The 18,779-nt window shown below is 43.7% G+C and overlaps 1 protein-coding gene across 1 annotated transcript in view; it reads right to left on the bottom strand.

The window, feature by feature from the left end:
- Positions 1-18,779, bottom strand: part of DCLK2 (doublecortin like kinase 2) — a 136,265-nt gene that overhangs the window by 46,415 nt on the left and 71,071 nt on the right. The window contains exon 6 of the mRNA XM_065404874.1: positions 17,367-17,461. Coding sequence (XP_065260946.1) covers positions 17,367-17,461 — 95 coding nt within the window. The remainder of the gene's footprint in view (positions 1-17,366; positions 17,462-18,779) is intronic.

Raw genomic sequence — 18,779 nt, 5'->3', positions numbered from 1 at the left:
TCTACTTTCTTGAAGTGATACTTGGGCTTTATGGGGTCAGTGTGGGGAAGGGAAATTCCATCCTCCCCAAAACCAAGGGACCAGTAAGGACTACAAAAAAATTCACATCTAAGCCATATTCAAAACCTGTAGTAGCCAAGAGTCATTACTACACACAGTTCAGAGGCCAATACACAACGAGTCGGTGGTCTCAGTCCATAACCTAAAGTCCACCATCACAACTGGTACTGTTTGTAGTTTCATTAATAGAACTTCCCTCTCACCCTGATGCATAGTCTCTTTAGATTAGCACTGAGGCATGCTGGGAGGGTGGTGTAGGGAAGCTTGCATTGCCACCACTAATTTCTATGTCTAAAAGGAGAACTTCAATATCTAGGGCTAGCAGTCTGGCATCTCTACAAGCACTAAAATTAGCTTTAAATTTAGTGGGGGCAGGGCCGTCCCTACCCATACACAAAGTATGCAGCTGCGTAGGGCACAAGAAAATTTGGGGCACCAAATTTCCTAGTGCCCTGCACAGCTAGGTGCTGCTCCAGCCCCTGCCCCGCCTCTTCCCACCCCTGCTCCGCCCCAGCCCTGCCCCTTCCCCAAAGCCCCCACCCCAGCCCTGCCCCCACTCCCCTGAGGACTGCAGCAGGGCTGGGCCTGCACTCACCAGCGGCGGGAAGTGCAGCAACCCGGCCCCAGCCATGCCGCCAGTGAGTGCAGGGGGGTGGTTCCTCCCTCCCCCCCAAGCCAGCCTGCCCTCCCCCCCCCCCGTGGGGCGGAGGGGGCTGCGTAGGGCCTCAGAATAGCTAGGGTCAGCCCTGGGTGGGGGTTTTTTTTATACTGTTACTGAAGTGAATGCTTAGAACTAAGAGAAACTGAAGTCAAATAACTGTTCTACATCACAGCTGTACAATGCAGATTTTAATAACTATTATATATAAAAATAAAGAGACAGAGTAAACAATTTTTTAAGGAGAAATTCAGACAAGATGACATTTCCCACAGTAATTCCATTTTACAGGTACTACATGTTAACAGGATCTTCACAACTAATTAAGAAAAGTTCTTTCCTCACATCACACAGTGATATATAAAGCAGTGCAGTGTTATTGTAAAAGGAGGCAGGGACTTGTGCAATGAATAAATTGAAAGCAATCAAACAGTGAAATGTTTTATGTACAAGTATGTTAAGTTTTACAAGGCTTCCCATTTCAGTTAAAAACATATGGGTGCTCTATTAAATTAATAGGTATTTAAAAGCACCTTCCTTCCTCCTTTACAAGACACTTCTACCTGTTCCCTGGGGCCCTTTTCCTTGCTTATTTCATGGGTTAATACAGTTTTCACCATTCACCACAAAAGGATTAAAATGCTTCTCTGCCTTAAGCTCAATATCTGCTGAAACAAGGCTTTGCACAACACCCGGGAATGCAAGTGCAGCATTTTCAATTTCAGCTAACATTGTCTCGTTACATTGCTGAATATTTTAAGTCATTAACACTACTGTCAGTGAAGTAACTGAACTGGCAGAAAGATTTTGTTAAAGTCTCACATAATGCTAATGAGTGCTCAAGTTTCCAGTGGCATCTAAAGTGACAAAACAGCTAAAGGTACAGTAACTAGATATGGTGCAACTTAATTTTATGAAGCCGCAGAAACAATGCTGCTTGTCAGATAGTGTCAGCAGCAACTGGATAGTTACCACTTCCTATTGACAACTTTTAAACAGCAGAAGTTAATTCATAACGAAAGCAGCATTATCTAGTTGCTATAAAGGAGTTAGGAACTGAATCCAGGTGTCCTGTTTATGACATTAACAGAAGATTGTAATTCAGTCAGTGACTTAACGACTCAGTGCCACGGCTTCTCCAAATGTAAAACGGGGATAATAATGTTGATCCACCTTTGTACAACTGCAAAGTCTGAGTCATCAGCAAAAATATCTACTCTCTCTTTTGGTTATGATTTTAAAATGTCATTGAATAAGTGATAATAGGTGAAGATAGTGCATCATCCAATCCACATTTCTAGATGGCTTCATCCTTGTGAGAGGCAGGATAGTGAAATGTACTAGAATCTTACTCTCTAGTGAGCTGGGATAGAAAGATGCAGGCAAGAACAGCGGAAAGGCAAGAGGAAGGATGGTGGTGTGTGTGATTAAGGCACTAGACTAGGACTCAGGGTTTTAGCCCCAGCTCTGCCACACTTAATGCATGACTTTGGGCAAGTCATAACCTCTTTAGGCCTAATCCAACACCCACTGAAATCAACGGGAGTTAATGGGCTGTGGATCAGATCCTCTGTGCCTTAATTCCTCAGCAGTAAAATTGGGGTAATAATCCTTGCAGCATTCTGGTGAGGTAGGGAAATAATTCCTCAATGCCTGTGAGGGGGTCAGACACTAAATTGATGAGGAAGGGAAGGGACATATAAGCACTACACTATGTCCTGAGAATCCCCCTGTGGGCTTTGTATAGGCCAGTAGACCTACAGATAGGAGTGTTTGTAATGCTCCCACAGTGCTTTATGCTCCTCCAAGCTGCAGGAGCAGATGATGAGCTGTATGTCTTCAAATAACTGTACAAAAACTCTGGATTAATATACACAGGATTCCCCTCCACCTCCATTCTCCAGCCTGATAAATATTCATATTTATCAAAAGTTAGGGGACAGATCATAATCTGGTATAAACTAACAAAGCTGCATGAAAGTCAATGGAGCTACAACAACTGACACCAACTGAGGGTCTCTCTCAAAATGCTTATCCAAGCTCTCTGTATTTATGGTAGGCTTCATGATGCACATGGCCCTCCCTCCCCGTAAAATCTTTCTGCCTCAATCATAGGCACCGACTCTGTGGGTGCTCTGGGCTGGAGCACCCATGGAAAAAAAAATTCTCAGCAGTTTGTCCTATTTCTCAGCAGTTTGTCCTGAATCTGGTATTCTCAGCTATGTCCCACTGAGGCACACAGTGGCAGTTAGCACTTTTTTTTTTGGCGCAGTTTAATAATCTTCACCTCTGCCTTCCCTCAAGTCGCATCCTCAATTCATGTTTTCACATAACATCCAGAGCAAAATCAACACTAAACCAAAGTAACAGCATTCAGTGACACACAGAAGACACTTTACAACACATACACAATTTACAAAACTAGTCAAATATAGTGTTACAAAGCCTCACTTACACTGCCAAAAAACAAACAAAAAATACAAATTCTGTTCTAAAAATCAAACCTGTCCAACTAACGTTTTAGCTTCCTCGGGCAGAAATGTGCAAAACCAAAACCTCTGTGGAATAGTATTAATTTTCCACAGCTTCACAAACATCCAACATGCTGTTCTGTATATGGCATTATTTTGTAGTGGTTGTTTGACAAAGCTGGAGAAGTTGGGTGACATTCTGATATATGGCCTTGCAACAAGGACACTCACAGTAGATCTGCCTGTGAATTTAAAGCATGTATTTTGGTGCTCAGTGTGACAAGATGCAATGAACACATTAATTTAGCCTAAGGGGTATGGCATGACTAACCATTCTCGCCATCAACCCAATTCCCAGTCATTCATTAATATCAAGAGAGACCTTCATGCCACAGAAACTAGTACTGGGTACAAAGCATGGGAAACCTCATTTTAAAACTAACTTAAAGGAACTAATTTCTTTTCTAATACAGCAGCTTCCCAAAAAGCTGTCCGTTTTGGTCACATCATGAAGCTTATCACCTGAAATTTTAAATTAACTGAAGACTCAAAACAATTAAGCTTATAAAAGTAAAATATTATTTATTGGAGAGAGATAGGACCCAAAGCATACAGTACTATTTCTGCACCACTAAGGTTTCTTTAAGTTCATCCCTAAGGAAATCTTCTTGTAGAGAAAGTATTTAGTAAGCCACTATACTATATAATTACATTATGACTGCATTTGCGGTTGAGTTAATACTGACAGTTATAGTCTGTGACAAATTAATGCTAGTGAAATCATTTGATTTCATTCTACATATTATATTACATTGAATAGTTCCACTGTGTAAGTCCATAAGAAGTGGCTCTAGGAATTTAAAATAATCATTTGCAGTAGCCAGGAGACAAGTGAGTCATGTGGAATTGGATGTGGTTTGCACCTTTATAGTTTATAATTTGTATTACAATGTCATCATAAATCTGCTAACAGTATTTCATAGGAAATACTGTACAAAGAAGAACATTTAATTTAACATTTAAATGTAAGAAATCCTTTCCCCTTCCCTGGCAGCAGCTATGCCATAAAAATTATGGTGAAATGGTGAATGTTTCCAAAAGACCTAAGAGGAACCCTCTGATTCCCACAAGCTGATATTGTTTTGAGGTTGACTACACAGGTCTTGATATTCTCCAATCTGATTCTTAATGAGTTTAAATATTTATATTATTTCAATAAAGGAAAAGAAGCATATTTGTGAAGACAAGCGCAGGGCTTTTCCAAAGACACAGGTGTTCCCCATACACCTTCAAACAGTCAGCTGCATGACTACCACAGCAATACAAGGACAGAACACGATGGGAGTGATGAAAAAGTCAGTGGTATTTCATAAAGCTATTTTATATCTGGCCAAGGACCATTGAGATAACCCAAAATAAGGCTCACAGAATTACAAGAGGGCCAGACAGCTGCAATGAAATTACCTATCACTACTCCCCTAGTCCGCCCCCAACTTTTTCCATACCCAGTTATGAGTAATTATCTAATTCTGGATATAGGTCTCTTATGCAGTCAGTCACTCCAACAAGACAATATGTGGAATAAGATGAACAGATACCTGCTGATGAGACAAAAAAAAATCCAAACTCTTCTTTTCTCTCCCCCCCGACCTCACCCAAAAAACATAAAACCAAGCTTAGATTTTCTTGGAAGAGGCTATGAGAAAAGTACTGCAATTTTGTATCAGTGAGACATGTATACAACAACTTTTCTTTAAGGTGTTAGAAACTAAGGTGTTTACTTTAAGCTTGAAGATGACATGTAAATTGGATGCTGTCTTAAATAGAAATGAGTGATAAGGTCTTAACTATGCAGCTGAGGATCTGGAGTGTTATTCATATTCTACATGAAGAGAGACTAGAAAACGGCTGGAATGCACCTCCAGGTTGGGCAACAAAGTGTTCTCCATGAAGAGCCCTCATCTCTAGAATTTGTTCCCTCCAGGGATGAGTCAGTCTGAATTCAGCAGCTTTTAGGCGAAGATGTATCTGTACAACCTAGATTTTTAATGTCTGTGAGGGTTACCCACCTAACAGTCAACGGAAAGCATGGTCTAGTTGGTGACCAACTATTTGTATTTGACTATTTTAACTTTTGGAATATATAGTGTGATAGGTATGAAATAGAATATTGAAATAGATAACACAGCATGGCACTTTAGAAGGCTCATTTGCTAAAGGCTATGAGGGAGTTTCTGAGTATTACAAGAAGGTCTTCATTGCTACAGAAGGTGACAAGATAACCACCATGAGTGAACATATGCATATGGAAGCGTGGTGCTAAGAAGGGGCAGTGAAATAGCCACCATAGTGTTATTTTAGGTTTTCCCACTTTAAAAAATAATAATAAAGCCTATTGCACACTTAAGCTCTAATCCATTTTGATTCATGGGACAAAACTGACAAAAGACTGAGGCTCTAAGCCAGGACAAAATCCTCACTGTCACTGACATACTGCTTTATATTTGCTCGCTCATTGCAGTTCTTGTCCCAGAACCCCATGCTACAGTGAAAGACTCCATTATTTTTGTTTGGTCTTCTGCTCGATTTCAAGTTCTCTTCATTAACTCAATGGGAGAGAGCCTGATATAAATGGGACCCAGCAGTCCCACGTTTGGCTGGTGCACTATATATTAAATTCTTCACTTTCCACTGTAATATCAAGTACTTGGCTGGGCTGCATTAGAAATGTTGAAGAACTACGCTGACATTACTGCCATGCAGCTCAAAATCTCTTCAGTAAGAGTGTTCAGAATTCCAAGCCCATCTATGATAGCTGTAAATGGGCTTTACACTAAGGCCTTGTCTACACTACGAGAGTACTTCGATTTTAGTTAATTCGACTATGTGGAATCGATATTACTAAGTCGAACGTGTGTGTCCACACTAAGGACAGTAATTCGACTTTGTGAGACTTTGTGAGTCCACACTAACGGGGCAAGCGTCGACATTGGAAGCGGTGCACTGTGGGCAGCTATCCCACAGTTCCCGCAGTCCCCCCTGCCCATTGGAATTCTGAGTCGAGCCCCAAATGCCTTCTGGGTAAAAAAATGTGTCGAGGGTGCTTTTGGGCGCCTGTCGTCATCCGTCCGTCACTCAAGCCCTCCCTCCCTCCCTCCCTGAAAGCGCCGGCGGGAAATCAGTTCGCGCGCTTTTCTGATTACTGACAGCGCAAACGCCACAGCAGTGCGAGCATGGATCCCGCTGCGACCATCGCTGCAGTTGTGGCAGTTCTCAACGCCTCGCAGCTTCTCCTCCACCTGTACCAGAGGCAGCTGCAGATCAATCATGAGAGGAGGCTACGGCACTACCGTGACGGCATGAAGTCGGACACTAGCTCCGACCTCTCTGAGAACATGAGACCCAGCGCCCAGGACATCTCGCTGTCACTGGGTCTTGTTGATACTGTTGAACGGCGATTCTGGGCCCGTGAAACCAGCACGGAATGGTGGGACCACATAGTGCTGCAGGTCTGGGATGAATCCCAGTGGCTGCGCAACTTTCGCATGCGGAAGGGGACTTTCCTCGAACTGTGAGAGTTGCTGTCCCCTTCCCTGAAGCGAAAGGACACCCGGATGCGGGCAGCCCTGACTGTCCAGAAGCGAGTGGCCATAGCCCTCTGGAAGCTCGCAACGCCAGACAGCTACCGGTCCGTCGCTAACCAGTTTGGCGTGGGCAAGTCTACCGTGGGGGTTGCTGTTATGCAAGTAGCCAGGGCAATCGTCAAGCTACTGCTATCTAAGGTAGTGACCCTGGGAAACGTGGAGCTCATCAGAGATGGCTTTGCCGAGATGGGATTCCCAAACTGCGGTGGGGCTATAGATGGGACTCACATCCCTATCCTGGCACCGGACCACCAGGCTAGCCAGTACATCAACCGGAAGGGCTACTTTTCCATGGTGCTGCAAGCACTGGTGGACCATCGGGGACGTTTTACCAATATCTACGTTGGATGGCCTGGCAAGGTTCATGACGCTAGGGTGTTCAGGAACTCTGGTCTGTGTAGACGGCTGCAGGAAGGTCTTTACTTCCCGGACCACAAAGTAACCATTGGGGATGTTGAAATGCCTATCGTGATCCTTGGGGACCCTGCATACCCGCTAATGCCCTGGCTCATGAAGCCCTACACTGGCGCACTGGACTCAGGGAAAGAACTATTCAACTACCGGCTCAGCAAGTGCAGAATGGTGGTGGAGTGTGCTTTTGGCCGTCTCAAGGGGAGATGGAGAAGCCTACTCACTCGCTGTGATCTCAGCGAGACCAATATCCCGATTGTGATAGCTGCTTGCTGTGTGCTCCACAATTTGTGTGAGAGCAAGGGGGAGACCTTTATGGCGGGGTGGGAGCTTGAGGCAAATAGCCTGGCTTCTGATTACGTCCAGCCAGACAGCAGGGCGATTAGAAGATCACAGCGGGACGCGCTGTGCATCAGGGAGGCTTTGAAAGCCAGGTTCCTGACTGAACAGGGTCTCCAGTGACTTTTTACTTTGTGGAGACAGATGCTGAACCTGCCCCCGTTTCTTTACCCAGTTACTGTTGACTATCCTTCCAAGTTACATACCCCCTTCCCCACCTTCCCAACAAATAAAATCTGTTCTGTTCTGTTAATGAACAAGGTTCTCTTTTTTACTGTTTTCGCGGGAATGTTTTAAACCGGGGACGCAGACTGTGGCGGGGGGCGGGCTTAGTGTTTTGATGCAAATGATGCTTCTAAAGTCCGGGAATGACAGGCTCCGCAGTGCTGGATTGGTTGTTTCAACGCAGCCTGCCAGCAGTCCTGGGTGGGACTGGATGTATGTGTCGGCCAAGTGACTTTCTGGCAGGGGGCGGAGGGTAACAGATCCCCTGCTGCGTGGCTCTGTGATCCAGGATAAGGACCGCGGCATAGGATCTCTAACTGCCCTCCCCCGACACAAAGTCACAGATCAACCCCCTCGCACCCCAGAACAAGAAAACCGCCTCCCAGACTGACCAGGGTAACTGGTGACTGTGCTGTGTATGTGTCCTGATGCTGAACCTGCCCCCGCCTCTGTAGCCTGCTACAGGTGACTGTCCTGTCCAAGTAACAAACCCCTTCCCCCCCTTCAGACAGAATCCCCTCCAAAAGACACTCTCGGAAACAGTACTTAACAGAAACAGATGTTTTATTATGAACCGCACATGAAAAGGGGGGGGGGGGAGGAAACTTGGACATGGGCTACTGTGAGATGGGTAGGAAAGGACTTTTCAAACTTTGGAACGAGAGCCTTCCATTGCTGCAGCAGTGTGCAGTGGCCGACTGACAGTTTTAACGGCCCTTGCCGCCCCTCCTTCTTTGTACTTTTGGTGAGGGGGGTGTGGGACTTGGTGGCGGGGGAGGGCGGTTAGAGATAGACAGCAGCAGTGCTCTGTCCTCCTGCCTCCGGTCTTGCAGAACATCCACTAGGCGCCGGAGCGTCTCCGTTTGCTCCCTCATTAGTCCAAGCAGGGTTTGAGTAGCCTGCTGGTCCTCCTGGCGCCACCTCTCCTCCCGTTCCATGACTGCTCTGTGCATTTGTGACAAGTTCTCCCTCCACTGTGTCGTCTGGGCTGCCTGCTCTCGTGAGCACTCCATAAGTTCATAAAACATGTCTTCACGAGTTTTTCTCTTCCTTCTTCTAATCTGCGCTAGCCTCTGGGAGTGTGATGCCAGGCTGGGTTGGGAGACAGTCGCAGATGTGTCTGTGGGAATGGGAAAAAGGGAGTAAATTCCTGAGACAGATAAATGAAGTTGCTAACAAAGAGCATAGTCTTTCTCTGTGAACAACACCATGCACTGCACCTTTCACATGCGCACTCAGGACAAGGTCGAATTTTCGGCCCTCGCCTTATGTGTCTGGGGTCCTGCAGTTGCGATCAGAGAAGCGTTGCAGGACACCTCTACTTCTGCTGCAGGAAAACATGGTAAGCCGTAGACTTGTGGCAGCTTAAGCATGTAATAGTAGCACTGGGCTCCTTTCGCACTGAATGCAAGGCCACTCTCTGCTGGCAGCAATCAGGGAAGCATGAGCTCTGCCCCTGTCCCACCACCTCGCGGCTGTCCCCGGGAAAGATCCCTGTATGCTGCCCCTGTGAGGCCTCCACCGCGTGGCTGTAAAGCAGTCCCAATACTAACATTCCCCTCCCTAATTTAAAGCAGGGCGTCATGTGTGACATAACACTCATGAGGATCTCGGAGACCGAGAGGGGAAGGATGCTGCGTGAAAGCATGCAGAGGCCTGGGCCGTATGCCGCCATGCTGTGCCGCGCACTGATCCCCGACTACCTGATGGACTCATGGCGTGGGAACGTGTGTTACCACGGGGGACCAAACAAGATCGCCCTGCCGTTGAACCTCGTGCGCATGCTGGAGCGGTACCTGCAGGAGAGCTATGCCGAGCTATCCCAGGAGGACTGTCTGTCCATTCCCGGGCACATTGACCGCCTTTTCATTTAAGTTCAGCATTACGGACTACAGAGTGGAGCGTCCTGTGGTGGACTAATCATGAATATCCGGACAGTACTTGATTTTCTATACATAGTTAGGAGTAAATAGTTCACTAAGCCAACTAAATCATGAACAACAAATTACTAATATAGTTAATATTCCTGTTTTGTTATAAATAAAAGTTTCTATGTTTAAATGAGTGACTGAAAAGCCCATTCTTAACAATATAAATATTCCACTTATGTTAAAATGAAATGTTTAGATGTTTAAAGCACTCACTGCTTGATCCTTCCCCTGATTCGGTGTCCGGGGTAAGGGCTGTGGACGGTTGGTAGGGGATCTCGGTAAGGGTGATGAAGAGCTCCTGGCTGTCGTTGAAATCAGCGGTGCAAGCGCTGTCGACTGCCTCGTCCTCCTCATCTCCTTCCTCATCTTCCCCGTCACCTAACATTTCCGAGGAGGAACCGGCCGTGGACAATATCCCATCCTCGGAGTCCACGGTCACTGGTGGGGTAGTGGTGGCGGCCGCACCTAGGATGGAATGCAGTGCCTCGTAGAAACGTGATGTGTGGGGCTGGGATCCGGAGCGTCGGTTTGCCTCTTTGGTTTTTTGGTAGCCTTGTCTCAGCTCCTTGATTTTCACGCGGCACTGTGTTGCATCCCGGCTGTATCCTCTCTCTGCCATGGCTTTAGAGATCTTCTCGTAGATCTTTGCATTCCTTCTTTTGGAGCGCAGCTCTGAAAGCACGGACTCATCGCCCCACACAGCGATGAGATCTAAGACTTCCCGATCAGTCCATGCTGGGGCCCTCTTTCTATTAGATTGCACAGCCAACTCTGCTGGAGAGCTCTGCATCGTTGCCAGTGCTGCTGAGCTCTCCACGCTGTCCAAACAGAAAATGAGATTCAAACTGGCCAGACAGGAAAAGGAATTCAAATTTTCCCGGGGCTTTTCCTGTGTGGCTGGTCAGAGCATCCGAGCTCGAAGTGCTGTCCAGAGCGTCAACAGAGTGGTGCACTGTGGGATAGCTCCCGGAGCTATTACCGTCGATTTCCATCCACACCTAGCCTAATTCGATATTGCCATTTTGAATTTAGCGCTACTCCTCTCGTTTTCGAGGATTACAGAAGTCGAATTTAAAAGAGCTCTATTTCGAACTAAGTAGCTTCCTGGTGTGGACGGGTGCAGGGTTAATTCGATGTAACGGCGCTAAATTCGATATAAGCTCCTAGTGTAGACCAGGCCTAAGTATCATGCTCATGTTTCCCTTTCTAGCACAGACAGGCTAAATCTTTCTATTACATAAGCAGTAAAGATACCTAAATATAAATATTTGAAGGCAGTGTCTAAAGGATTCCTCTTACAAGCTCTATTATTTTTATTTCACTAGAATAAAATGATCAACTTTGTGGAAGTATATATTTTTAAAATTGAACATGCTAACATGATTAAAGGGAAATTAAATTTTTTTAATTCCACAAGAATATAGGCTCTGATCCAGCAAATCACTTAAGTGCATTCTTAACTTTAAGCATGAGACTAGTCCCACTGCTGTTAATGAGTTAAGCATGCACGTAAGAGATTTGCTGAATCGGGGCCATAATGCCCTTTGACCATAGTCATTTGGTCTCAACACATTGAAAAACACACACACACACACACGAGCACAGTGCTATTTAGTTGCTTAATCGGGTTTCCAAAACTATGCCTCAAAGTTAAAGCCTGTTTATTTACAGAAATGTACAAAGCAAGGCTGGGTTTTATGGAACCTAATTTCAGAAGAGACACACAAAACATCAGCTGGACACACGTCTGCTGGATACACCAATCATCTAAACCAGTTTGCTGCTGTGGTTTTCACCACATGGATTGTAAAAACAGTTTTAAAAGTCAGACAGAAAATGAAACATTTTAGCTGAATTAACCAGTCTGAGATGAGTTTCAAAAATACTTCACAAATCCCGATGTCTATTAATAACCAAACACACACAAGGGAGCATTGGAAAGTCCGAGACCATGCTTAAAAATCTCATAATGTTAAGTACTTTATTCTTCTTTTCCCCTAAATGAATGCTTCTGACAGATTTGATTAACCATTTCAATTTGGGAGTTTGCTTTTTTTTTTTTTTTTTAATGGTGCAGTGCTCCCTAGTAGCAGCGGATGTAATGGATCTGCTGGAGCCAAGGAGAAAACAGGTATCTTAAGAGCATTATAGATCTGGGTCACTGGAGATGCCAACCAGAAGGGTTGTACTTTTCAACTGTCAGTCATCAGCTTATAGAAGAGTAAAAAGAACACTGTCCTCCTTGTTAAGTCATCCTGCATTATCCAAGACACTCAAATTTCTGAATGACTCAGCAAATCAGAATCTATGCTGAAAAGTGAAAGTAAGCCTCTCCCCAACACTCACATTATGCACAGTGATCTTCCATTTGGTGCCCACAACTACTACCTTTCATTTCAAAATGCAGGGCCTGCATGAACACTCTACCAGTCCCTTGTAAACTGAACTTCTAGTGATGTGAAAAAAGTTCAGAGGTTTGATTAAAACTAGGGCAGTTAACTCATGCGATTAACTTAAAAAAATTAATCGTGATTTTAAAATTCAATCACTATTAATTGCAGTTTTAATCACACTGAAACAATAGAATACCAATTGAAATTTATTAAAAATATTTGGATGTTCTTCTACATTTTCAAATATATTGATTTAAATTACAACACAGAATACAAAGTGTAAATGCTCATTTTATATTATTTTTATTATAAATATTTGCTTTGTAAAAATGATAAAAAATCTTTTTAAATTCACATCATACAAATATTGTAGTGCAATCTCTTTATCATGAAAGTGCAACTTACAAATGTAGATGGTTACATAACTACACTCAAAAACAAAACAATGTAAAACTTTAGAGCCTACAAGTCCACTCAGTCCTACTTCTTATTCAGCCAATCGCTAAGACAAACAAGTTTGTTCACATTTACAGGAGATAATGCTGCCCTCTTCTTATTTACAATGTCACCTGAAAGTGAGAACAGGTGTTCGCATGGCACTTTTGTAGCCAGCATTTATGTGCCAGATATGCTAAACATTCATATGCCCCTTCATGCTTTGGCCACCATTCCAGAGGACATGCTTCCATGCTGATGACGCTCATTAAAAAAATGCGTTAATTAAATTTTGACTGAACTCCTTGGGAGAGAATAGTATGTCTCCTACTCGGTTTTACCCGCATTCTGCCACATATTTCATGTTATAGCAGTCTGTAGCGGGGCAGTCACCCCGCTCCGGTCCTGAAGAGGTTAAAACAGCCCTGGGAAAGAGCTGCCCCGGGGAGCCAATAGGGTAGGCCGATTGGGAAGGCAGCCAGAGCTGGGGCCACGCCCAATTAGGAGACAGCTGGCCCTATAAAAGGGCTGTGAGCCAGGAGGTGGGGCAGTCTCTCTCTAGCAGTGGAGGGAGAAGGACCTAGCTACCTGGGAGCAGGGTACCAGAGCTAGAGCAGTGCTGGGGAAAGGCAAGAGGAGCTGGGGAGCTCCAGCCTGGCAACTCCCCAGGCTGCAGGCCTTGTGCAATGCCTAAAGAAGGTACTGGGGCTGCAGAGGTGCAGTCTGGGGTTAGGCAGAGGCAGCTGGCCAAACCCCCTTGCCAATGATGAGTGGCCATGACAGACTGCAGTTTGCCCCAGTGAGCAGGGGCTAGATGACAACTGGCAGTAGCCACTGAGGCAAGGTGGGTGAGAGGGTTGGGGGTTCCCCTGGGAGGGGAGACCCAGAGCAGTGTGGGGGTACTGCAGTGGGTGAACCCCGAGGTAAAGGCCACCAGGGTCCAGGAGGGACACGGGGCCAGCAGCAGGTGAGCCACCAGACAGCAGAGGGTGCTCCAGACTGGAATCGAGCTAATTCCCAGGATCACCAGCAGGAGGCGCTGCACCAGTGAGTCTCGCATCGCTACACAGTCCCAGATAATGACCCAGCACATGTTGTTTGTTTTAAGAACACTTTCATTGACAAAACGCAAAGAAGGTACCAATGTGAGATTTCTAACGATAGCTACAGCACTCAACCCAAGGTTTAAGAATCTGAAGTGCCTTCCAAAATCTGAGAGGGATGAGGTGTGGAGCATGCTTTCAGAAATCTTAAAAGAGCAAACACTCTGATGTGGAAATTACAGAACCCAAACCACCAAAAAAGAAAATCAAACTTCTGCTGGTGGCATCTGACTCAGATGATGAAAGTGAACATGCATCAGTCTGCTCAGCTTTGGATAGTTATTGAACAGAACCCATCATCAGCATGGATGCATGTCCCCTGGAATGGTGGTTGAAGCATGAAGGGACATATGAATGTTTAGCACATCTGGCACATAAATATCTTGTGATACTGGCTACAACAGGGCCACATGAACACCTGAATTAGTAGCACAATGACATTCTGGATGAAAGTTTATCAGGGAAGAAAAAAGCCCCCCTATAAAAAGATAAGCTGTTCTTCCTTCAAGAGTTTGTTTCCTGTGATTGGTTTTCTGTCCCTGAGAGTACCATTTCCATGGATCCAGTACACTGAGAAGGAGAGGGAAATCCTTGGGGAGTGAAACAATTCTTCACTTTGCTTTGAAGGAAATGTGGTATGAAGAGAATATGATGTAAGGGTCAAGGTCTGTGATCAAGAAAGAAAAATTGCTACTAAAGTCACTATGATTTGCTATTTTACTGCCCTGATGTCTGGAATTATCACTCAAGCTGTGCCCTGGTCTTTAGCATTTATTATCCAACTTCAATCCTATGGTGAAATACGCCATGAACTTAATTTGCCATATACTTTGCTCTGGAGATCAAGATGATATTGGCGTTGCAAGGATATTGTGTTTGCAGCTGCTGTTCCTGCATGATCATTTCAATAAGCTGAAAATCAACCCTGATTTGTTCTCTTCTTCCAGACAAAAAGACCTCATCATAATTGTCTCCAATGATTATGCAACACTAGACACCGTTACCAGAATTGTTATCCACTTTAATCAAAGAAACGACAGTTTATTTTCTATACAGAATATCAATTGCCATTGAAAAGGGGAGCTCAATCAGCAGTACAGCATTCATAAGTAACCGTAACTTGTCTTTTTTTTTTTAAAACTGTGGAGTAGAATGAGCATTTGGGACTGGTTTTTAAAAACCTTAAAAAAACAAAAACAAGAAGGGAAGTGTCATAGGAAAACCCTGCCCTTTGAATTCCTGAGAGCTACTGCATGAATTGTTGCACGTGCACACACACAAAACCACCAGCAATTTTTTTTAATACCTTCTTAATTCTGTCTGTTAATATTCTACATATTAATACACATGCCTACAATGAAATCAGCAGCCAAAACATTAACTTTTCAAACAAACCAACCCTCAGCATATCATCTTGTGCCTTCAATGTGATAAATGTTCTGCCATGGTTTCAACATCTGCATTTTTTCTCAGCTGCAATCACGGTCACTTCCAGACAAAAACAACGAGGAGTCCTTGTGGCGCCTTAGAGACTAACAAAATTTATTTATTATTAAGGTGCCACAAGGACTCTTCGTTGTTTTTGCTGATACAGACTAACATGGCTACCACTCTGAAATCTGTCACTTACTGGACAACAATTCCTTGCACCTTTAATACAAGTGCAGGAAGCCAGCCTGTGCATGTAAGAGCACAGTGTGCAACAGAGGACATCACCAGTGGGATATGGCAAGGACTGCAAAGGCCTGACAAAACAATAAAATTGAATTTTTCTTTTTCATAGATGGACAGGTCAAACCAAACACAAATATAATGGCCTCCTAAAAAGCACAGGTATAACTGTTACAATATTTCTCTTACTATTTTTATGTCAATTCTTTGACTCTCATGCATGCTTGTTGGAATACTTCCCAGAAACAGATGAGTGTTGGGAATACATCCCAGAAACAGAAACAAGTGTTGTGACAGAATGCATTAACTCCTTTTGGCATTGATCCCAAGATGAACCAGCTAAGCATACCCATCTCTCTAGTGACCAAAACACAGCTGGAGTCTACTTCTGAATAGCTGCATACCAGTGGGAAAAATGAGAGGTAGCTACTACTTTGGTAGGTACTTTATGTTTTTTGGATGATTAGTTTGTTTTTGCCATTTTCCAACTCTGATGATGCATGCATGGCTTATTTGACATGAAAATCCATTAGTACCAAGTATCGACTGAATTCAAAAATGGAAAAATTACTGCAGAAGCTACTTGAGTGAAACTGACAGTGAAAGGGAGAAAGGACTTTCCACTTGATTAAAAATAGCTTGTTACGATCAGAAATTATCTCTATTAAAAGCAATCAGAATAGTAATTATTTATAATTCTACATTAGTAATTTCATTGAGGTAAATGAGATAAAGCAGAAGAAATTGTTAAAACGTAGAAGCCGAAAAATCTTGTAAATAAGATACCCTCAATTCCACCAATATTGGTGTTTTATACCATAAGCAACTTCAGGATACAATACTGGAGATTTTTTGAGCCAAATTCTGATTTAAGATACACACTTCACATTTTCACAAGTAAAAACTGCTATTGCTCCTACACACACACGTCATTTTTTCAAGACAGAGTGCATAGCAAGAGATCAATCTAAGCCCGTGTGTGAAGAGAAACTAGTATAGCTCAGCACTGTAGACTCAGTGCAAGAGAAGCACATCAAAATTACTACCAAGAACCAAGTAATTTAAGAATATACTGGAACTTATCACATCAATCAAAATTCCTTTCTAGCAGGCTCACTGGGGAAGCCTGCCAGAAATCAGTGCAATATGCAGTCGAAATAGACAAAGATTCAGTAATAATTAGTATGTCAAAAAACCCAAACCTGAGTACCACTCTAATTGTGATCTGTCCTTTCTATGCTCTCTAATTTTAGACAATTATGTTTGATGAAATTATGCATCCTCTTTACAACCATTATGTTCAACAATGGGAGCTGCAACTTAGAATGATCAGGGAGTGAATCCTCTAGTGCACTTGGAGAAATGCTGCAATTTATGTATTCACTAGAAAATTCTCCTACAAAAGACAGTAGCAAAAGTCTCACCACCATTCTAGTCCCACACATAAGGTAACAGGGCCAGAGCGCTGGTAAAGGGAAAGCCATGGTTTCACTAGTGGAGGATTCTCTTGGTGCAGGCACTGCGGAAGCCCGCCAGCTGTAAGGCTGCCCTCAGAGAATCCCCTAATAAGCCCTAATGTAAGGGGCAGGAAGAGTTTGCCAGGGACGAGAGAGGCATGTCGGGGTGGGGCAGCAGCATGCAGTGTTGCAGCCCATAGAGCAGCCCTGGGAGGTTACTGGAGCTTTAGGGTTTCTAAGTTGCATGGGAAGGGCGGGATCAAGTAGGCACAGAGATGGCTCAAAGCCACCAGTGCCCCCCCCCATAGACTCAGAGTTCTGTGCTGCACCTCTGAGAGAGGTACATCAAAGAATCTCACCCCAAATCTGCCAAGTAACTTAAATCAATAATTAAACCAGCAAGAAAGGCTTATGGACTAGAAATGGTTTTTGATTTCTTGTAGGTATGTACATACTTTTGATTTTTATTCTTGACCACCACCTAGAACTTGTTCCATTAGTAAGGGGTTGATTATTAGCATGAAAGTTTCAGTTTCTGCTGCAAAAGACCAAGGTGTGCAATACCTACCTTGAGTCCACGAAAGCTCCCCGGGCTGGTTGGTGAAGAGCTGGAGGACTTAGTAGATTTTGGAGTGGATATCTGACTGCTGGGTGTTCCATTGACTGACCAGAGCAACAAAGGCAACCAAGAGGAAGAAAAGATTATTAAAAAGATAAAAACACAAATGCCTGTTGCAATATAATGGGCCTCTCTGAGGTATTATCTGAGTTTACTCACATAAAGACCAAATAGGACCAATCCCAGCATCTCAGAAAGAATCATAAAGTCCAATACAGTATCCTTTGCTCACTCAAACTCCCATTGGCTGGAAATTGGCTGCATCCTTTGCACATACAAAACACTGCATTTCTATTCCGGTTTCATGAGAGCCAGTCTGCCTGTTGCCAGTGGAAGGTTTGGGTACACAAAGATAGGAGGATTGGGTCTTTAAGTTGCATAATTTATTGTGGTATCATAACAAAATATTAAAGAGATACAATTCAGGTTGCCAAAATTTGACTTCCCTTTTCCTCTTCCCCATTTGCAAAGTCAACTTAATACTTTATAGGTGATTTGTGTTTTCATTTAAAATAAAATGTGTGCGTTTTGGGGACCAAACTGTAGTAGACTACAGGTTCTTAACTGAACCCTTAATAATAGAGCATTGTGTGTAGGAAAAACATTTTCCAAAAAAGTTAACATTTCAATTTTGAACTTTCAAGGAGTTCCTATAAGCATCAATGAGAAAATTCTCAGAGGACAGAAAAATTCTCCCTCCCCACAACCTCTGTCAAGAACCTACCCATTTTAACCCCTCTAATTATTCAGGACCTAATAAAACCTCCACTGTACTCCTATTGGCTTGAGGGGCAGTTAGCTCAGGTCCTACATTCTTCCAAAAAAGGACTAAATCGGTGTCATTCATAAGATTGACCAAAGGAGTCTCTATTAAATGATGAAATGTATTGCTTCTGCATCCAATCCTTGTTTGCCCGAGGAGAGGAAAAACTGATCAGGAAACTAAAGAGCAAAAAAACCAAAAAAACCCAAAAAAACTAACACTTCACAGTGGGAGGAAGTTTCTCCTTTAAGAAAAACAAAAACCTGCCAACAAGACATTTTGTTTCCATGGAAACACAAGTAACCACCTACACTTTTTCAGATGTGTGAAGAATTTCTCTAATGGGCTATGCACTACTCTTTTAAGCACCACCATTGTTTTTTGCTGTGCGAATGCCAGCCAACATACAATACTGAACTTCTCTGGGAACTGAGGAGTCTTCCTACACAGCTCTATTTTATTTTGTAATGCTTGAACAATTTTGATCTCAGTGGTTACTGTGACTACACAGCAGCTCCACAACCTTAACAAATGATCCTCCCGAATGTGCATGATGCCAGGTTAAAAATTAAGCACCATTTATCTAGGGAATCGGTCTT

The sequence above is a fragment of the Emys orbicularis genome, chromosome 5, assembly GCF_028017835.1.
Source record: "Emys orbicularis isolate rEmyOrb1 chromosome 5, rEmyOrb1.hap1, whole genome shotgun sequence".
Classification (NCBI taxonomy): Eukaryota; Metazoa; Chordata; order Testudines; family Emydidae; genus Emys; species Emys orbicularis.
This window is presented reverse-complemented; position numbering and strand designations above follow the sequence as displayed.